We start from the raw sequence: 21,538 nt of genomic DNA on the forward strand, positions 1-21,538 counted from the left end.
TATTTAATCAAATATTGTCATATCATTAATAAATAAATTTAAAAATTGAAAACTCTCAAAAAATAAATATTCATAATTTTTAAAATATTTATTTTGAACGATTTTTTAACTTTTATCTTTACATGTTTAAGAAACGGTACTCTCTGATTAAGTGATAATGTATAAATAATATAAATTGACTACGTATCAAATGTAAATCCATATAAAATTGCACAAAATTATAGTTGCTTCTCATGACAAAAAATATTGAAAAAAAACATAATAAGACATAATTAGTATTAGTAATTATGTCATTATATTGTTCATGGGTCAAGCAGCTTGTCTAGACCCCAACGTCGAGCCCGTAAACTTTGAAATGGATTAACCAGCCTGATCCGGCCCATCTAAAAAGGAAATGGATAACAGATGGATCCGGATCGGGTTAAAAAGCACAACCGACCCGGTGAATCAATTAGATATTTATCGGTGTAATGCCAGTGTTATCCATTCCCGCCAAGGAGAGTTAAAGAAATCTCAACACCGGCCACCGCACGCCGCACAGATGTCCCTGTACACCCTCCCTTTCCGCCCACCTTGCCCAATCATTACCTGCCGCGTGTCTTCATCCCCAGCCGTCACTCTCCCTTCACCTCCTCCCTCTATCCTCCCTCCTACCGCTACCGCTACCGCAACCGCAGCCGCAGCCGCCCTTCCCTCGCCAACATGCGCATTGCAATGCCCTCACTTCGAAACGTACGCATGATTTCACTCAAATTTTAGTTGCAATGACTTAAGTTTTTTTTAAGAAAAAAAATGTAATTTTCAGGTGCTCTGGATGCACGCACGAGTTCAATCTACACCGTCCGATCATCGTGGAGGAAGCAACTGATTTCTTCAAGAGTCTTGGAGTTTCAGATTTTACTTTCGATAGCTGTAGATTGGTATTATTACCACGAGTACATATTCATTTCCCACTTAAAAATTTTCCTCTCACTTTTCCCTTAAAATCGATAACTTTTTGGGGAGGGTTTTGATTCTGTGCTTCGCTTTCCAGTGGGGATGGAGGTGTCGAGCAAAGCTAGCCGTTCGTGGATCATCGGAGAACCCTCTGATTGGACTCTACCAGGAGGGTACTCATAACGTTGTGGATATTCCTCAATGCAAAGGTCTGAAAAATCGAAAATTTTAATTAATATTTTTCAATTACCTTTGTTATTTTTTGCTAATCAATGTTTTACGTTCTTAATCTTGATTTGTTTAATGTTAATCTTGCTGCTCCAGCTCATCACCCCAATATTAATGCCGCTGTTGAGCTACTAAGACAAGGTGGAATCTTTTCTTCTTTCTTTTCTTCCTTTCTTTTCTCTTTTAAATTTTCTTTTTTGATTAAATATACAATTTTCTTTTAACTTAAACTTTTATGTTTTTGTATTTAGGTATTAGAGAATTAAATATTGAGCCATACGATGAGGATCAAGGGACAGGGGATTTGCGATACCTTCAGGTGATTTATTCAGATGATTTTAAGTGCATAAATCAACAAGAAAGGCGATATGTTTATGTATATGTATATGAAGATTTTGATAAATGTTTGTTGTCTGCAGATGGCAGTGACAACATACAATACATCACTTCCAGCTGCGGAAAGATATAGAAATGGTAATTTTAAACAATTATATGTATATTTGGAAAATATCTCTGTTTTTCTTAATAACTCAAGACAAATGAGAGTAAAGGTCGTTATAATTTGATTCCAGGTAGAGTACAGGTATCTCTAGTTTGGAATTCAAGAAATGAGAAATCCTCGAATTCTGACAAATTAAATGCCCTGGCCAATGTGAGCTCAACTTCCTAACTTTTATACCCTCTTGTTGCCTTGTCTTACCTTTTGTCGTTTGATGTATAGTTTTGCCTAATGGTGTACAGTTTTTGTGGAGAAATGGTGGGCCAAGGAGTAATCTCCATTTGATTCACTCTGTATGGGCTAATTTTCAGACATCTACTAACAATGTGAGTTGGTAGTTTATCTTTTGAAATATATAATGAATAGCTCATGTCTGCTGTGGCTTGTTGAGAGGAAAAAGTTGTTATTAATGCAATTGTGATTCTTGGATATTTCCTTTAAATTAATCTCATTGTTTGAGCTGGCAAACTGGAAGAGCTTAGAAGCGGTAAAAGTCTATTTTAAGAAACCGTTGAGAAGAAACTGAAATGGACTCATTGATCTTTTATAACAAGTAATTTGAAGTGGAAGTGAAATTTTGCCAGTTGCATGAATTGCTAATTGTTCTGGTATGTTCATTGTCATTTGCTATGCTGCTAGCCATTGTTGATTGTTCCTTTTCTTTTTTCCCCTTTTTAAATGCTTTGAACACTAGGAACTTATAATGTTTACTGATGATGCAGATAATTTTTGGGAATAGGTGGAGACATCTGTTAGGGGAAAGAGATTTCTGGGAACATGTTGGAGGAATTGATATATCCTTGGATCCCTCCAGTTTTGGCCAAGCAAACACACGGGTGAGCAAAGCTGCTAATTAAATAGGTCATGTTTGAGTGGGAATACTTACATGCTATCAAATATACAATCAACTAAGAAAAAAAATGAATAGTATGCAGCAAACTAGAGCTAAGCATTGCAAAATATTATTCACACAGGCAAACTGACGGTCTGCAGAGTCAGGGCTCGGAGGTGCCATTTTTGAAAGCTATAGCCGTCATAGTGAATTTTGTTTCTGATATAGGTGCTTGTGCCTTTTCTTGGTCCATTTTGTGATTACTGCATGATGCAGGACACATTTATATCCTTTTTTCCATTTTTATTCTCTGCCTGGAACTGTAGATCAGCATATGATGCATAATACAACTTAAGTACCTGCAGGAAATGCAAAGCTTTATCTTATATTGCTTGTTTGAAATCCAGCTTAGTATACTTTGCCTTATTGTTTCTTTTTCAGGCTTTTGATAACTTGCTTCAGAAATTACACAAGCATGTGCCTTATGGAGCATCTGTGGCTGATTTGTATGCAGGAGCTGGTGTAATTGGATTATCCTTAGCTGCCAATAAAAAATGCAGGCAGGAAGCAGGATGGTCCTAAACGCTTCAGATTTCTCTCTGATTCTTGCTTTAATGGGAATAAACTTTTTTTCTCATTTTATTTCTAATGTTTACCAGGTCTGTCAAATGCATCGAGATTAACAAAGAGTCTAAGCCATCATTTGAGAAGACGATTGACCGCTTACCAAACTCTATAGAGGGCAGCATTAGCTGGCATAACACTGACACTTCCATTGTTAGTATCAAGTTCATGCAAATTTATGGTCTTGCATATCATTTGGGATTCACACACAATTCACTCTACTTAGAATGATGTTTTTGCTGTGCCTTGAGCTTCCATCAAAGTTTGGCCTGTACTATTGATGTTAAGTAATTCAGAACTAACTGTATGATGGATTCCCTTATTTTGCAGGATCCTCTTTCTTGGCTTGTTGGATCCGATGTAATTGTTGTTGATCCTCCTAGGAAGGGACTGGATGCCTCTTTGATTGATGCTTTACGAACTATATCTTCACATAAAGTTAAACCATCATTGAAAAGGTAGGATGATTCTGTATCTTTGAAGCCATCTGGACAGGGGTATGATTGGAGTTCCTATAAACACTATTCAATTGTTATTTGGTATTTGCAGCACTTAAATTTCAAATATTTAACTTCTATATCTGAACTCCAGTTCATCTTCAAATATAAAAGAAGAAAAGAGACCATGGATTTTACGTGAAAAAGAACGTGCAAAAGAAGCTTCAATTCAAGTTGGAAGAGAAACAACTTCGGAAGATCCTCAATCTCTTCCACAAACTCTCATTTATATAAGCTGCGGGTGGGAAAGCTTCAAAAAGGTGCTTTTGGTTGGAAGATTGTGTACTGTTGCTAACTTTGCAGAGTTTTTACAAACTAATTGGATTGTGATGTGACAGGATTGCAAGGCCTTGTTGACCAGTAAGAGTTGGCATTTGGAAAAGGCCCATGGTTTTAATTTCTTTCCTGGCACTCAGAGGTATTGCTCCTTCAAATTTGTGTTTTATTGCATAAATAAAAGTGAACATAATGAACATGTATTTTGTCTGTCACGTGATTTGTAAAGTTAACCCTTTCTTCTCCTTCCCGTGATTTATCCATTGGGAGTAATGTTGGGATATTTCTTGCAGCATTGAGGTTTTGGCAGTGTTCAAAAGGAGCCTTAAGAAAAAGAAAACAGGGAAGAAAAAGAAGAAACAGTTGTGAGGAACAGAGTACCATTGATTTTGCATTAAGTTTTTGAATCTCTTTTCAGCTTCTTCTTTAAGAAAATGGTCAGATCATAGTCATAGGTAAGATAGGCGATTCATCGGTGTGTGGTTGTGAAAGATGCACCAGCTTTTGAGTGGCCTTCGTTGTCAAATGGTCTCAGGTTTGGCATGTTAAGAAGACTCAGAACTCGAGTACATATGTTGCATATAAGAGGACAGCAGGATGTAAATAGAAAAAAAAATGTTTACCATTCATTCCTCTGTGCTGAACTAAATGGAAATTTTTTCATTATTGACTGAAATTTTATGAAAAAGAATAGGCGCAACTGATCAAAGTTGTACATGGTTGTTGATTCTCTTCTATCTACTCTCGGATCGGTGAAAAAACTGCAAAACTGATCGGAAAAGGTTACTTAGAAAAACAATAACAAATAGAGATGTGTGGTTCAAACAAATCTGCTATTATACTTTTTTTATTATTACGAGACATCAACAATCCTTTTCTTCCCCTTTGCATCTTGCCAGATGAGGGAAGGCAGTCAAAATGTTGTATGCCCGTAAGTCCTGCCGGGTTAAGATCCCAACTACAGGAGTCACCTGCAGGTGACGCATGGCTCAGATTAGCAATTTGGTAGGAAAAAAACTTCATTAGCTATAAAAAAATAGAAGAATTAAGTGTTGGGTTGGTAAACTCACCCCTGCCCCTTGATACTTTGGCACGATGAGCAAATGCCGCAGTCCAACTTGCCTGAATAGAACCATGGCTTTAGCCACTGACATGCTTTCCACCACCGTGTAAGGGGTTGTATTGGTGAGAGGATGTAAATCAGCATACATTTCCATTTCATCACGAGTCACAGCCACCTGCTCAATCTTCAGTTCCCTTTCGGCCAGATCAACCCAGTTGAATTTCTCCCTCACTTCCCATTCCTCTGTTCTCCTTTTCTCTGGCATGAACCATTTCTTCTTCAGGGCTTGGACAAGGTGTGCTCTGAGGATCAGTCCATGCAGTTCTGTTGCCCCAGTGGAAATGGTTCCCGGCACCAGCACACCTTGATCGACAATGGGGAATGCATTATGTGTAGTATTCTTCAATACATCCACGATACGCGACACCTTTTCCACCCCACAGAGAGTGACTACTGGTGGCTTGGCGTCAGCAAGGTCACCAACAGTGAGATTTCTCATCCAGGGCTCAGGATTTGCATCCAGGAAAGGGAGGCCTTTGAGTTCCAGTATAATCTCGTAGATGCTGGGGTTGAAGCTGTCTCCAACAGTTTTAGCAATCAGAAGGACTATCATTGTTATTGGCAGCAAAAGAAGGTTGTTTGTGAGTTCAAGGAATATCACACAAAGTGACACAGTCATCCTCATTGAGCCAGCCATGAGAGAGGCTGCACCGAGAACAGCATAAAGCCCCTGGTCTAAGTTTGTATATGATCCCATGACCATACCAAGAAGTCGACCATAACCTGAGCCCATGAGGATGATAGGGAGGAAGAGACCGGATGGCACGGCAATGCCAAAAGTAATCAGCCCTAAGATGCAATAAAGTACAAAAAAAAATAGAATGGAGGAAACTTGGAATTCAGAGGAAGTGTTGGAGGAGAAAATGTTTCGAACAGCATCATCATTAGTGGTAAGAAGGAGGGTAGCTAGATCATTATAGTAGCCATCTGGGCAGTTGAACTGCTTGAAGTTTCCAGACCGATCGTTCGTGGGACAAGTGTCCTGGAAAGAGGGATCACAAGGTCTGCATTGGGCTAGAAAAGGGAGACAATATTGGCACACTGAGGTAAAGAGAGAGACGGCTAGAGCTAGAAGTACTTTATGCATTTTCCCTTTCCTGCAACAGAACAAAAAAAATGTGATTATTAAACATTGATGATAAAATGTGATGTACGATAATTGAAGAGATAGTTGGATTCTGTGGCTTACTGGTTAATGAGATTGTAGAGTCTGAGGACCTTGTGGAGAACGTGATTATAGAGGCTTCCCAGAAGTCCACCAATGATTCCAATTATGATCACTGGGATTACATCCATGGGATGGTAACTGACAGTAACATCACTCACATCAAACATGATCAACCCTCCTGTTCCGAAAAGGCCACATTTCCCAGAATTGCAGATTTCAATGAATGCCCTCAGCACCACCACCACAACCGCTGTACTAAAGAAAGTTCTCCAGAGAAGGGAACTCCTCCACCACGTTGCAACCTCTTCAAGAGAGAACAGGACGCCTCCCACCGGGGCACGGAAAGCTGCACAAACGCCTGAGGAAGCACCACAGGTGATGATATCTCTGCGATCACGGTCATTGTTGAAGTAGCGAAGCCAACGCCACTTGAGACGGTGGTTGTCAGGCCCTCCCTGGGCTAGTAAAGAAGAAATGCAACTACCGATGTGCACCAAGGGCCCTTCTTTCCCCAGATCCAGGCCCGCAGAAACTGCTCCAATGCTGCCAACAATCTACAGTTATTGAAAATTTATCAGCATGCTTAGCTATAATAAACAAAATAAAGTGAGAGCTGTCTCGTACTTTATGCAACAGTTTCTTTGGTTATGTTCCTGTGTCAACCGTGCATGACTTTACACTTAGGACTAGATCATTACCCAATTCCAGATCTGATCGAACTTTCATCGTCCATATTTGGCTGAAACCTTAAATTATAAGTCAGATATGAGATCGAGTGTTCATTTTCAGATAATGATCAAGTCACTTTCAAAACGTACATCAAAGTCAATCCTCTGAACTATGCACCCTGGTGCCAATCATAACCAAATTTCTTGTCTGATTTATTCTACTTCCTAAGAGTAAATTCTTGTATGATTTGAACCATTATTGGAACTGTTTGTTTACAAGGCATTCTGATTGAAAGCTAATTAACCAACCTTGACAATCAATGTTGTGGCACCAAACATGTTAGGAGTATCAACTCCGTTGAGATAAGCCTTGATTTCCGGAATACCAGGACCAGCTGCAGTTGGCGCAAAACACACACACAGAAGTGCAGCAGCCAAGGTCAGGGAAAAATTGACACCGGTGAAAAAGACCAACCCAGATAAATACCTGCATCAAGTCACCTAGTCATATCAAAATCAAATTCAGATTCTCTTGGATATAAGCAAAAGTTTGGTATTTGATCATGGAAACTGAAAACAATGATCAGAAATGCTAGGAACGACATCTATACCTTCCCTCCTCGATGAATCCAACAATAGCAAGAAGCTTGTAGCCAGCAATGTTCTCAATTGCAAGATTGATAAGAGTGGCAATCAATCCTGTTAGCAATCCAACAAGGAAAGCCAGAGTCCATTTCAAGAATATGTACTGCAAAACCTGTACTTTGGATCTGCTTCTCCAATCATGTTTGAAAATATCATTCTCATTGATCCTGCATCACAGCTACTACTGATCAGTTCTCAATAAATGTTACTCAAACAAAGATCAAACAAGAAAGAAAGAGAACTGAATCAGAATTCAAAATATATATTTATGTAAACAGCTTTATTACTCATAGTCCAAGCTCTCTATATGGGAGACCTTGGCTCCAACCAAGGCTAGTGGACTGGAAGATAGAGTTCTGTTTCTCTTGAGAAGTGGCTCACCCAGAGAATTGCTCTCAGGGTCTCTTTCTTCTTCATCAGCTTCAGCTTCCAAGTTATGGGGAGTTTCTGGTTTTGCCAACTGAGTTGAATCCTCCTCCATTGTAAAAACAGAAGCTTTACAAAGACAAAAGAATTAATGGAGATGCTGCTGGTCTTTTTCTTTTCTAGTAGGCTTTTAGATGGCCATGGATTGAATAGCCTCTTTATATCTCTTGGGATTTTTGAAAACTTGGAAAATGCCTGTCATCATGCACCTTATACTTCTCTGTTCCTTTGTCTTATCAAAAAATAATTTATGTAAATTCGTACACACTTTTTGTTGCTTAATAGCAAAATTTTGGGTAAGATCTAGAAGAGTCAAGTTTCATATTTTTTCTTTTGTTACATGTTTGTCACATGGCTCTTTGTTTTCTTCCCCTTTTCCTCTCAAATGTTAGAATAAATCATGCAAATCATTAAACTTATTGTTAGGTGAACTAATTAATACATTTTATCTTAATTCTTGTTATATTTGGGAGTAATTGTCAAAGGTAAAAAAAAAAAAACACTTGTTGTTTACAACAAAGCTTTGGGGGGAAAAGGAAAGGAAGTATTTTTGTATAGCATGTGGTCCAAGAAAAGGTGAGTGATAATTATCCTTGGACTTATGGCCATAAATGATTAAGCCACTCTCCAAGGATGCCTCAAAGCCTGAGAATTTTATCAAGAGGAAAGAAACAAGGATAAGGGGTGTAGATCAAGTTATAAACCTTTCATTTTCATTCATCTTAATTTATCCACCCAATGGAAACTTGATTTATAATCTTAGATGACATAATTCTCAAATGGGTTGTTTTTTAAATTTTAAATTCAGATTAAAATAAAGATTTATATATGATGCAATCTTAATATGTTACTTCAATAAAGAAATAATAATATTTAATTAAATGATAGTGTATAAATATTATATACAGAATGTACATCAAATATAAATTTTTAAAAATTACAATATGGTACCTTTGAAAGATTTGCAATTATTTGAGAGAATTCTGGGTCCATCATGATTTGCATATGATATGATAGCTACTTATTTCATTTTATTTGTGCAACTTTGAGTGTAAGCAAATGGCAAACTAAATTTTGAATTTCTCCTTTATTTTAATAGTTTATGAAAATTTTGCATAATAAAAAATACATTTTTTGGTCAAAAGAAATCTACGCTGCGCACCCCACGCAAATCACTCCTAAGATCACCCGGTGTCGGCATGGTTGATGAAAATGGGGCCCGCAAGTAGGCCCCATTTTTATACATTTTGGGGCCACCAATGATCCTGTCACTCTCTCTAAATTCAATTATGTATCACTCATGGCACGCACAAAAATAAAGTAAAATTCACTTTTATTTCTTGTGATTTTAATATTTTTTGCTTGGTATTCAGTTTTTTTTGTTAATTAATACCTTATAAGTATTTTTTTTCCTGATTAGCATCATGGAGATAATTTATGTCCCTATAGAGTTAAACTATTATTTTTTTCTGAAAATTAAATTATTAATTTTGATCAATAAAATTATAAAAATACTTTTTAATATAAACAAAATAGGTTAATTTAAATTAAACGGATTTTGATAATTTTATTATCCAAATTAATGACCTAAAAAATATATTTATAAAATGTAAATTGAGAAAAAAAAATTACATGAAATGAAGTGGAAAGAGTTAAAATATAATAATTAGCAAAAAAAATATTATATAAAAAATAGCCGAAAGATATTAAAGAAGCATTGTTCCCATTGGCCGCTTCCTGTTTTTCGCAGTTGTCCCCTTCTTGTTCATACGCTAAATATTAGGTTCCTCGTGACAGATCATAACAACCCTTAAATCCCAATTGGACTTAGACACGCGTAATGCTCTAGATGGAGGAGATCACAAAGATCAATGGTGAACAGAAGTCCGACCCTTGAGGTGATTGAAGGGCCACCCTTATCCATATTATTCATAGATTTTTTTTTTTTTTTTGCAAATATCAATCATGGGAGTTGGCAATAAAACAAATAGAAAAATAATTAATAACGTGATGGAATTATTCCGGATTTCCATTAAATTATCAACATGGGTTTTGGCTCTTTCGGAAGGTGACATGTGTAGGGGACACGTGGCAAACATCGGCTGGGTTGATGGGAGATCCACAGACAGGGCAAAAAACCCCACTGTGCCAACTGGCATGTCCCCAGTCCCGCACATGAATGTCTTTGTCTTTAGGTTTGGATTAGATGAGATAAATCTTCTCTTGTCCTTCTCTGCCAACACCACCCACGTGGAGAACTGTCAACCATCAGATCTGAGGACTTTTTTTAATTGCAATTTTGAAATTTTTTTTTATTTAGAGTAAATGAAAAAGAAGAGATGCAAATGGGATTATCGTGAAATTTAGGAAAACGCAAAATCGAGACGCCACCATTCAGCCAAACCACATAAATGCAAAAGCAAGATGTGCGTGATTTGTCCCATAATAATAATTCAGCCCCATTCTTTTTCTTTCTTATATCAGCATACATCCATTTTTTTGCTTTATTTTACGTTTAATCAAGGAGCCACCAAAAAAAAACAAACTGTTTTCAATTTATCTTGATGGTTAGCAAATTTTATATTATTATACATCAAAGTAAATTTCATTTGTAAATCTATAACATTGTATAAAAATTGTCCCAAAATAAGTGTCCTATAGACACATGTCCAAGACTCGCTCGACATTTTTTATAAATAAAAAGGTTGGGAAGGAATTATGGGTTTTAAAATATTGAAATTCAAAATTGATTAAAATTTAATTATTCATATCTTATTAAAGAAATTTTAACACCTAATACTTGAACTTGAAACAAACACCCCGATTGATAATACCGTACGACCATTGCAAAGAATAACACAATTCACTATTTGCGAGTTCTTCAATTGCAATCACACGCTACAAGACAACTTGTGTCACACGCTCCGATGATTAAAATCAGATAATGAACACTTCTCTTTTTCTGACTATTCCAATTTCCAAATTTCAAATCCCAAATAGAATAATTATATTATATACATCATGATGTCAAAAATAAAATAACAAAGAAAAGAAAAGAAAAAAAAAGAACCCATTCCTTTTCACTTTAACACGCAAACCTTTCTCTGATAAATAGCAGAGCCACGCGTATGGAGAGGGTGGGTGGCTGTTGAGTAGATATGGCCTGCGGGCAGAGGCTTTGAGCAGCTGACTTTGTGGTGTGGAAAGTCTGGAGGATGGCATTAAAGTATATTCGACTATGACCAGTGCGTTTCACACGGTCACTTTCTATTTGTTTTTTTCTTTCTCTTTCTATCTCTCTCTCTCTCTTTTTTTCCTATGTCTTGTACGTGGGTAAAAGAAAAAGCCCTTTTAAGGCGTCCTTTTAAGTATCTTATTAGAGTATAACACGTGTGCAACACTCGGACCTCTTTGCTTCAACACTAAACTCTGATCTCTTTGCAGCTTTTTCTTTTTCGTCCTTTTTTCTTCAATGTCTTTTCTCTTTCACTCTCTCTACCCTCCACCTGGTCAATTCTTCTTATTAAATATAAGGCAGAAGTCACAATTTTTCACATGATAATTTATGAGAATAAAAACGTAATCAGATATGAAGTCAAATTTTAGATTTTCAAATTATATATGTTAAATGCATTTGAATGCATCAATTTTTAGGTTTTGAAGGGAGATCATTCCATTTAAGTAAAATATTTATATCTGATATATTGTACATATAGAGATATCGGAATATATTTTAAAATTATGAATATTTGTTTTTGAAAACTTTTAGTTTTAAAATTTATTTATTAACTGATTAAGTAACGGTATGTAAATATTATACATGTATAGTATATTAAATATAAATTTTTAAATTAATTAAGAGTTTGAAAATTGATCCTGAAACTTGGGAACTTCCCGTATACACCAAAATCATGGAGATAGTGGAGGATTTAAAGTTTATCCAGCATGATTGTGGCCCAGGTGTCCAACATATACAACACAGCAGCATTAATCTTTGAAATATGATAGAACATATGGGCCCTAATAAGTTTATATCCAGAAGCAATGGAACTTTTTTTATATAAATATTTTATTATTTTTCTCAATTTAAGATCAATGAATCTGATTGAGATTTCATCTACATTCGAATTAGATTTTTTTTGAAACCATTCAATTGAATAGGATTAATTTGTTTGGTTTTGATGTTTCAAAGTGTCTCGTATTCTTTCTCCGATATCATTTTCTAAATGAATAAATACTATTCCCTTACCAATATTTTTGACCGATGATACCAAACCTAACAAGTTTACCAAATTGGCCTTTCTTTTCTCTTTTTTGTTGAAAATACAATCATTGGTTGCACTGTTTTATTTTTGTTTTTACGAATAGAAATCCTCTACTAACACTAGGTGTCCGATTTACTACTATTTTTATATTTTTACATCACATATTTTTTAAATTTTTCATATTAAGATTTAGAGTTAAGAGTTTATAATTTAGAGTTTAGGGTTTAAGATTCGAAATTTTTAAGATTAAAATTTTTAGTTAATAGTATAAAACTAAATTTGTGACGTAAAATTATAGAAAGAAATAGCAAAACGAGCACTAAATGAAAGTAGAGAATTTTTGTCCACGTTTTATTGGTAATGAAAAGTTTAAACAATTTAACGAATATGAAAGGTATTAAAAACATTACAAAGTAGTAAGAATGGGAAGAACCAAAAAGATACTAATTTAGGATTCAAAATTTTAAGATCACAGTTTTAGTTCATAGTACAAACTAGATACGTGATATAAAATTATGAAACCAAAAACTAAAATGAGTACCAAATTGAAGTAAAGGATTTTTATTAACGTATTACCAGAAAGGAAAAGTTAGAACAACATATGCAATATGAAAAGTATTAAAAACATTAAAAAATATAAGAATGCAAAGAACCAAAAGGGATGCTAATTTAGAATTCAAAGTTTTAGGATCAGAGCATTTAGCTGATAGTATAAAATTAAATTCGTTGAGCAAAATTATGAAAAAAAACCACCAAAACGAGCACCAAATTGAAGTATAGAATTTTTACGTAAATTTTTTCAGACCAAAAAAAAAAAGCTAGAACACTTACGAAATATAAAAGGTATTAAAAATATTTTTATCAAAGGAAGAATGAAAAAAAAAAACTAAAATGGATACTATTTTAAGATTCAAGATTTTAGAATTAAAGTTTTAGATGATAATATAAAACAGAAAATACATGGCACAAAATTATGAAAGAAAATACTAAAACGAATATCAAATGTAAGTACAAAATTTGTGCTTATGTTTTATCGACAAAAAAGTTAGAACAACTTATGGAATATGAATGGTGTTAAAAATATTAAAAAAAGTAAGAATGGAAAGAACCAAAAAAAATAATAATTTAAGATTTAGGGTTTTGGTATTAGAGTTTTTAATAACTAAATTCGTTGAGCAAAATTATGGGGAAAAAAACCAATTTTAACACCAAATGGAAGTATTGATTTTTTTTTCAAATTATGCTGACAAAGAAAAATTAGAACTATTTGTGGAATATGAAAGATATTAAAAATATTTAAAAACAGGAAGAATGGAAAGAACAAAAAAGAATACTAACTTAGGATTTAGAATTTTAGGATCAGACTTCTTTTGGTTGATAATATAAAACTGGATACATGGTGAAAAATTATGAAAGAAAAACATCAAAATGAGCACCAAATAGAAATAGAGGATTTTTGTTCATGTTTTACCGGTAAGGAAAAGTTAGAACAATTACTTACGAAATATGAAAGGTATTAAAAATTTAAAAAAAAAGAATGTAAAGAACAAAAAAGATACTAATTAGAAGTCAAAATTGGATGTTTTAACTTTCATATGTTCATTTTATTAAATTATAACTTGTTTGATGATCTTATCACGTGTATGTGTGTGTATATATATATATATATATATACGACGAACATTTATTAAATTAGTTAATGGCAACTGCTAGGTCATATACAATATACAATGGAATACGATCGTCAAACCTTTCTTAGGATTTGATTCAAGATCTAATAAATAAATATATATATTTGATACATTGTGATTGTATAGATTTCATACTATATCAATAAATCAAATATTATCACCTTTTGTTAATAAATAAATAGTATATATTTAATGTACTAACCATCAAGTAATATTACATTATTATGACAGCAATTGAAATTTGAATTTTTTTTTGCTTGTTTTAGGGAAGGAAATTTTAAGATTTCTTTTGCATATGTACGTGTTCAAAATCATTATGGATATATGGGCTTTAAAGAAAGAAATTTAAGGGAGAGGAAGTGATTTTGTTTTTTTTTTTTGGTTTTTCTTTTTACAAAAGATCATTCTATGTTTTATAAATGAAGGAGAATATTTTTGTTCATGTTTTATCGGTAAAGAAAAATTAGAACAAATTACTTATAGAATATGAAAGGTATTAAAAACATTAAAAAATTTAAGAATGTAAAGAACCAAGATGATACAAATTTAAGATTCAATGTTTTAGGATCAAAGTTTTTAATCAACAGTATACGATTAGACACGTGACATAAAATTACAGATGAAAAAACCAAAACAAGCACCAAATAAAAGTAGAGGATTTTCATTCATGTTTTACCATAAAGAAAAAGTTATAATAACTTAGGGAATATGAAATGTATTAAAAACATTATAAAAAGTAAGAGTAGAAAGAAGCAAAAAGGATGCTAATTTAGGATTCAGAGTTTTAGGATTTTTAGTTGATAGTATAAAGTTAAATTCTTTGAGTAAAATTATGGAAAAAACACTAAACAAGCACCAAATGGAAGTATAAAATTTTTGCTCAAATTTTACCAACAAAAAAAAGTTAAAATTACTAATGGAATATGAAAGGCATTAAAAATATTTTTAAATAAAGAAGTAATGAAAAAAACTAAAAAAGAAACTAATTTAAGATTCAAGATTTTATGATCAAAGCTTTTAATTAATAGTACAAAACCAAATATGTGGTTCAAAATTATGAAAGAAAATACCAAAACGAGAACCAAATATAATTACAGGATTTTTGCTTATGTTTTACCTATAAGAAAACGTTATAACAACTTATAGAATATGGACAGTATTAAAAGCATTAAAAAAAGTAAGAATGAAAAGAACCAAAAGAGGCATTAATTTAGGATTCAGAGTTTTTAATTAATAGTACAAAATTATGAGAAAAGCAAAAGCACCAAAATGAGCATAAACTGTAAGTACAAAATTTTTACTCAAATAGTGCCGGAAAGAAAAGTTAGAACTACTAATAAAATATGAAAGATATTAAAAATATAAGAAAAGGAAAGAACCCAAAGGGATACTAATTTAAGATTCAGAATTTTAGGATTAGAGTTTTTAGTTGATAGTATAAAACTAGATATGTGTCGAAAAACTATGGAAGAAAACAAAAATAAAATGAGCACCAAATAGAAATAGAGAATTTTTGTTCACATTTTACCGGTAAGAAAAAGATTAAACAATTACTATACAAACTATGAAAGGTATTAAAAATATTTAAAATAAAAAAGAAAAAGCAAGAATAGAAAGAACAAAAGGGATACTAATTAGAAGTCAAATTTGGATATTTAGAAGACATTATTCCTCTAATCCTCTCATTTTGTTTTATTGTCACTAAGAAAATAGTCAAATATTAGTCAAAATCCACCTAGAGAAATGAAGGAAATGAAGATATTAAAGTCACCATGTTCTTTCATTTTTTTTTTTTGTTTATCCTCATTTGCTTGCTTGTGTATTGGTTTTCTAATTTAACTATCAAATAACTTGTCAACTCAAAGGAAAGGGATCTCGACACACAAGAAGTAAGAGATCTCAACTTACAATATGTATGAAATTCTTTTTTTTTTGAACTCTGTCTTTTTCAAATGTCCATTTCATTAAATTAAAACGTGTTTGATGATTTTATCATGTATATATATATATATATGATAAACATTTATTAAATTAGTTAATGACAAGTGCTAGGTCATATACAATATACAATGGAATAGGATTGTTAAATCTTTCTTAGGATTTGATTTAAGATCTAATAAAATAAAGGTATATATTTTATACACTGTGATTGTATAGATTTCATACAATATTAGTAAATTAAATATTATCATCTTTTGTTAATAAATAAATAGTTTATATTTGATGTACTAACCATCAAGTAATATTACATTGTTGTGGTGATTTTGATCAAAGCTTCATATTGTTATTAAAGAGAATGAGTTTTGATCCTGAAATTGAAATTGAGAAGAGAGCAAAGCCGAGTGAAACAGGAAATAAATCATGATATCATGGGAAAGGCGTACTTGCTTGCTTGTTTGTTAAATTGAATGTGGATGGGAGTGCACAAGGGCAATCGGGTCTAGCAGTCACAGGGGATTTGATCAGGGATGAATATAGCAATTGAACAGTGGGCTTCACATATAAAATTTATATCTCTTTTTCATACAACTGAATTATGGGCGATATACCATGGCCTGAAGCTGTTCTGGAATAGAGGCTTTAGGAGAATCTAGGTGGAGTTTGACTCTTTATTAGCTTTACAAAAAATTTCAGGCCATATTTTTGTATTTGATCCAAATTCTCATCTTTTGAGAATCATTAGAGAGCTGCTTTGTCGAAATTGGGATTATTCGCTTTCTCACATTCATCGTGAAGCTAATCAATATGTTGATTGAATGACTACACACCATGATAACTTAACTTTAAGTTTACACGTTTTTTATTTTCCTCTAGATAGTTTTGCTACATGTTTATTTGCAGATTGCCTAGGCAAAGCTTGGCCTAGAATGGTGGAAGTTGTTTTATTTTTATATATAATATATAAAAAAATAATGAAATTTGGATTTATTTTGCTTATTTGAGGGGAGGAAATTTTAAGATTTCTTTTGCATATGTACGTGTTTGAAATCATCATGAACATGTTGGCATCAAAGAAAGAAATTTGTGGTAGAGGAAGTGATCTTGGTTTTTTGTTTTTTTTTTCAAAAGATTATTCTATATTTTATAAAGGAAGCAAAGAATTTTTGTTCATGTTTTACCAATAAAGAAAAATTAGAACAAATTAAAAAATTATGAATAGAAAGAATCAAAAGGATATAAATTTAGGATTCAAAGTTTTAGGCTCAAAATTTTTAGTTGATAGTATAAAATTAGATACGTGACATAAAATTATAAAAATAAAAAAACCAAAATAAGCACCAAATAGAAGTAAAGGATTTCGTTTAAGCAAAAGTTATAACAACTTATGGAATATGAAATGTATTAAAAACATTATAAAAAAGTAAGAATGGAAAAAAAAAAAAAGATGTTAATTTAGAATACAGTGTTTTAAAATCAGAATTTTTAATTGATCGTATAAAACTAAAAACTTGGAGATCCAACTACAAGAAGACAAGTAGTCTGATGCAAGATTGCTTTGTTAGTTTTCGCTTCTATTTTCTGTTTATCGTTGCTGAGGATAGCCAAGCTTTACAGTATTGCAAGTCTAGACATCCCCATTGTATCCACCTCAAAACCTTCGTGACAGGAAAATTCGATATGATAGCATCCGGGACCCAAGGTAGCATCATATAGTGTCCGAAAAGACTAGAGTTAGCACAACTACGTATTGATATGTTTTACAGTGTTGTTTTTACGGTAATTTTTTTTAGTTCCCCCCACCTTCACAAGCTTTAGCCTATACGTAAACTTAACTGTGGTTGGCTGGTTGCAGAATGCAGACGTCATGTGGCTGAGGAATCCGTTGACAGAAATTTCTTCTTATTTGTCAATCTCATGTGAGCTTTATCCTATCGCTGATAAAAGCTTCGGAGTAGGAGGAGAAGGAGGATTCTTTTATACCGTCGCAGAACTAATGACTTATGAGTACTTGGGTTTCGGTAACGTAGAGGGACTTGAATCCCCATCCTGAATATCAATCCGTCTGCAACCTTATTCCAAATAAGGAGTGCATCGACCACTTCAGCTTACTTCAGGTTCAGTATTTCAGTGAGGTGAAATTTGGTAGCCTTTGTAAGCCATGTGATTTGAGTCAGATATTTGTCGTACAAGCAACCTGCTGTGAGAAGATTGAGAGCAAGATTCATCACCTGAAGCTTGTTCTTGATGACTGGAGAAACTTCACAGAACTATCCGCCAAAAATGCTAGCTCCAAGTGGTCACCCTCATCGTGGAGAGCTCCACAGAAATGCACAGGGTGATTTCTCCTCTCGGACAGGTATTGCCTGTCGAGATGTGTCCAGTAAAAATGGTTCGGATCTTATCATATTTGTCAACATATATGCAAAAATGATTTCTGTCTGCTGCTTGATGCCATCTTTTATGACTGCCCTTTCACTCACTGTGATTTCTAACTTCCAGTTTCATCCAAAAATTTTCTTCGACCACTTGCTTTGTGCCTCATTGTTGAGCGACCTCGTGTTCAGAGGCCCTGAGCAGCCATAACGCTAATTCTGATAATCCTTTGGTTAGCAAATACATCAACTCGGTTTTAATCGATTGCACCAATGCGTTGGTACATCACACATGCAATCACAAGCTTATTTCACAAATACATCAACGAGAACTAAGTGCCCATCAGTGAATCCGAAAGCATGGTTAAATTGTTGAAAACAATCCAAGAACCATCAATTATAGAATCTGCATAAACAACAGAACAACCGACTAACAGACTTCAATAAACACTCAAATGGAAACACTCCTACAGATTCCTTGATAAGGTTTTAAGCAATATGATTTTTGGTGTCCCTACTACAAATAATCAAGAACAGACTTAGGGAATAGATTTTTAGCTGTCAATGTTTCAACAGATTTTCAGAGTCCCTGTCATTCAAATTCTGACCAACCGACCTTGATATGAAGCAGCAAGCTCCAATATCTTTGTCCGACTGCTTACTCTGCCTTTGAAGCTGGAGAAGACGACACTGCCATGCCTAGAGAACAAGAAATTGCAGTCTCCTTTTCAACTCAATGTTAGAACGAAGAAAAAGAAAGAGGAAAACATAAATAAATACAAACTTTGACATACTTCTGACACTGATTACCTTTCTATAGGTCCGGGAAATCATGGTAATGCATAAACTGCCTTCAAATCAATTAATGAACGAAAATCTTTCCTTCATATATGTGAAAAAAATTACAGGGCAAGTGGCAGGGTGCCTAATGCAACTTACAAGAGACAAAAAGCCCCAGAAACAACAATGAAGATTAGTAAACAATGACATGGCAAGATGTGGTTAATAGGGAAGGTCTCCATCTGGCATTTCCCAGTTATCTTCTTCATCATCATCCCTCTTCTTTGAAGATACTTCCTGCTTGTTCGGTAGTGAGGATCTTGCTTGGGGACGCCTGATCATAGTGCAAGAGAGAAGATAACCATCACTAATCATTGTCAACAAAGATATAACCAACTAAAGAAAGACAGAAGATGTCTTATCGCTACGACAGGGATGGGCAATAAACTTAAAGGAACAGAATCTAGACCCTGGAACCTAGCACGAAACAACATCTAGGACACTCACAAAGCAATATAAAAAAGATCGGATATTGACCACTGAAGACTCAACAAGAACCACAAAAAAGGCCAGACCTAATGGGAGAAGTAAATGTAGGAGAAACAAAAAAAAAACTACAAAAAATATGCTACATACTCAATGAGATTCAAAACTGCATAGAGATGATGTGTCTATAATATTTATGTCGTTCTGAAAATATGACTTCCTTAAACACTAATGTAGATGCTCAATTTTGGCACCTTCATACTACACAATGAAGTAGTCTCCTCAAACCATGTTTCAAAGACAATTATTTGGGATAGCTCAACTGTAAACAAAGCGCAAAGGAAAACTGTAGCAGCTAGTTCTTGAAACATAGCACCAGGAAATCAAACCCAGGAAAACTACAAAAGCTTCAATTTCTTATGGCTAAAACACAAATATCCAACAAAATTCAACTTGGGATCAGCTTTTAAGTTCATGACAAAAAGTTAGAACTCAAAACTCCTAGCTTTATTTTTCTTGGCAACAATTTTCTCTTTCCCCCTTCCTCTCCTTCAAGCTGGATCACGGGAATCAAAATTGCTTAATTTCATATGAATCCTTCTCTTCCTTTCCCCTCAAATCTTCTCAGGTTTCAACAACCAATTAAACCCAGAAAAACCAAAACTTTCCAAGCTATAAGAAAAGCCAATAATACTACTGAATTAAACAAAAATCCAAAGAAAAGAATCTAAACATGAAACATGACATCCAAGTTTCGAAGTTCCTGCCTTTTTTTCTTCTTCATTATCTCCATTTTACAGCCTACAAAAAAAGAGAAAAACAAAAAAAAAGGGACCAAAGCATTACCTTCTACGATTACGCTTTGCAGCCTCACGTGACTTACGCTTCTTCTCATCTTGCTTATTCTCAAAGAACCTCCTCCTTTTACACTCTTGAATAACACCAGCTCTCATGACCTCTCTTCTGAACCTGTTAAGAAGCCTTTCTTCGGGTTCATTGTCATCCACGATAACCTGAACATTGTAAGCAGATTTAAAGAAAAGGGTATTTGCATACGCAAGAGAAGGGCATATAACAGCCGACAATTCAGTGGATAACGAAGAAGACTGATCCTCTTGGGCTGACACCGAAAGGAAAGTGTTTTTGGGTTTCTGAGAAGAAAGGTAAAGGTTATTGAGAGGAGCTACTTTGGGTGGCGGTGGAGGAGGATTGGACGGTAAGAGGAAGGAGAGGAAGTTTGAGAGGGAGAGTGAAGTAGCCATTGGTGTGGATGATGGGGTTGAGCTTTCTTCAGTTTGTGGATGGGAATTTTATTGGCTTTGCTTGTGTGCTCTTTCCGTTTTGACTTGGTAAAGCTGACTGCCCTGGCTTGGGATAAGTTCTACCTTGTACTTGTTTTGTGGCTCGAACCTCAGGGCCAAACTTTGGGCCTTAAAATTTCTAGTTTGAGTTTTGGTTTCCGGCCTTTCGCCTTTCTTACGTAAAACCATGTTAAATTCAAGTTGTATAATTATATACAAAAATGACAAAAAAAAAAAAGAGATTCATTATGAGTTATCTTTGAGAACGGTTATATTTGATGTATTGTTAATATATAAATTTTATATAATATTAATAAATTAATTTTTATTTATAATTAAGTGATAATATATAAATATTATACATTGATAATATTTCATACATGATTAATATATCACATTCTATTATCGTGCGTATATATTTGAGTTATTCTATTGTAGTGGATAATCTTTTGGTAGTAATTGGAAGTGCTTAATGGTTATAGTCCTTTGCAATATAAAATTAGAGAACAACTCAATTTATTATTATCATTTTCTTTCTTCCATGATTGTTTTTTTTTAATTTTAAATTTATTCATATTTTTTTCTAATGGAAAGCAAATTAAAAACGATGCTAACATATTTATACATATACACATCCCTAGTTTTAGATATATGTTATATTTTCTTTGCTTTGAGTTTGATCTCCTCTCTCAAGCATTCCCTCCCCCAACTCTTTTGAGAATAAAAGTTCTCTATCTTCACTTGATGCTCCATTTGATACTTCTTTTATAATTTTGTGTC

The 21,538-nt window shown here is 33.8% G+C and overlaps 4 protein-coding genes across 5 annotated transcripts; 2 read left to right on the plus strand and 2 right to left on the minus strand.

Annotated features, from left to right (window-relative positions):
* LOC18600994 (uncharacterized RNA methyltransferase pc1998) lies at window positions 479–4,607 on the plus strand. Its single transcript, XM_007031784.2, has 15 exons — window positions 479–732; window positions 806–920; window positions 1,034–1,145; window positions 1,261–1,305; window positions 1,416–1,483; window positions 1,584–1,638; window positions 1,737–1,816; window positions 1,906–1,989; window positions 2,386–2,499; window positions 2,937–3,055; window positions 3,155–3,272; window positions 3,450–3,577; window positions 3,711–3,876; window positions 3,955–4,034; window positions 4,186–4,607. The coding sequence occupies exons 1-15, from the start codon at window positions 542–544 to the stop codon at window positions 4,259–4,261; spliced, it is 1,551 nt and encodes a 516-aa protein (XP_007031846.2). The 5' UTR covers window positions 479–541; the 3' UTR covers window positions 4,262–4,607.
* LOC18600995 (chloride channel protein CLC-b) lies at window positions 4,493–8,158 on the minus strand. Of its 2 annotated transcripts, none has more exons than XM_007031788.2 (6): window positions 7,784–8,158; window positions 7,463–7,663; window positions 7,161–7,338; window positions 6,205–6,737; window positions 4,963–6,112; window positions 4,493–4,661 (listed from the first exon to the last, which is right to left on the minus strand). In XM_007031788.2, exons 1-6 carry the CDS (start codon window positions 7,975–7,977, stop codon window positions 4,512–4,514), a joined length of 2,406 nt encoding a protein of 801 aa, XP_007031850.2. In that variant the 5' UTR covers window positions 7,978–8,158; the 3' UTR covers window positions 4,493–4,511. The 2 variants fall into 2 exon arrangements, with proteins under 2 accessions (XP_007031850.2, XP_007031847.2); XM_007031785.2 differs by lacking the exon at window positions 4,493–4,661 and adding an exon at window positions 4,707–4,863 and having other exon boundaries at window positions 7,784–8,156.
* LOC18600996 lies at window positions 17,328–19,162 on the plus strand. The gene is made up of 3 exons (XM_018118957.1): window positions 17,328–17,518; window positions 17,672–17,724; window positions 17,847–19,162. Exons 1-3 carry the CDS (start codon window positions 17,362–17,364, stop codon window positions 18,156–18,158), a joined length of 522 nt encoding a protein of 173 aa, XP_017974446.1. The 5' UTR covers window positions 17,328–17,361; the 3' UTR covers window positions 18,159–19,162.
* LOC18600997 lies at window positions 18,648–20,823 on the minus strand. The gene is made up of 2 exons (XM_018120442.1): window positions 20,304–20,823; window positions 18,648–19,305 (listed from the first exon to the last, which is right to left on the minus strand). Exons 1-2 carry the CDS (start codon window positions 20,717–20,719, stop codon window positions 19,194–19,196), a joined length of 528 nt encoding a protein of 175 aa, XP_017975931.1. The 5' UTR covers window positions 20,720–20,823; the 3' UTR covers window positions 18,648–19,193.

Source organism: Theobroma cacao, chromosome 4 (assembly GCF_000208745.1).
Source record: "Theobroma cacao cultivar B97-61/B2 chromosome 4, Criollo_cocoa_genome_V2, whole genome shotgun sequence".
NCBI classification, from domain to species: domain Eukaryota; kingdom Viridiplantae; phylum Streptophyta; class Magnoliopsida; order Malvales; family Malvaceae; genus Theobroma; species Theobroma cacao.

Coding starts and splice junctions, on each gene's coding strand:
- LOC18600994 (XM_007031784.2), top strand. CDS start 542: ATGTCCCTGTACACCCTCCCTTTCCGCCCACCTTGCCCAATCATTACC. Junction 3,273..3,449: donor ATAACACTGACACTTCCATT/GTTAGTATCAAG, acceptor CTTATTTTGCAG/GATCCTCTTTCTTGGCTTGT. Junction 3,578..3,710: donor GTTAAACCATCATTGAAAAG/GTAGGATGATTC, acceptor TCTGAACTCCAG/TTCATCTTCAAATATAAAAG.
- LOC18600996 (XM_018118957.1), top strand. CDS start 17,362: ATGCAAGATTGCTTTGTTAGTTTTCGCTTCTATTTTCTGTTTATCGTT. Junction 17,519..17,671: donor GATAGCATCCGGGACCCAAG/GTAGCATCATAT, acceptor GGCTGGTTGCAG/AATGCAGACGTCATGTGGCT. Junction 17,725..17,846: donor ACAGAAATTTCTTCTTATTT/GTCAATCTCATG, acceptor TCGGTAACGTAG/AGGGACTTGAATCCCCATCC.
- LOC18600995 (XM_007031788.2), bottom strand. CDS start 7,977: ATGGAGGAGGATTCAACTCAGTTGGCAAAACCAGAAACTCCCCATAAC. Junction 6,738..7,160: donor CCACAACATTGATTGTCAAG/GTTGGTTAATTA, acceptor CAATAACTGTAG/ATTGTTGGCAGCATTGGAGC. Junction 4,662..4,962: donor CAAAGTATCAAGGGGCAGGG/GTGAGTTTACCA, acceptor TTTTCCGATCAG/TTTTGCAGTTTTTTCACCGA.
- LOC18600997 (XM_018120442.1), bottom strand. CDS start 20,719: ATGGCTACTTCACTCTCCCTCTCAAACTTCCTCTCCTTCCTCTTACCG. Junction 19,306..20,303: donor GCAAAGCGTAATCGTAGAAG/GTAATGCTTTGG, acceptor CACTATGATCAG/GCGTCCCCAAGCAAGATCCT.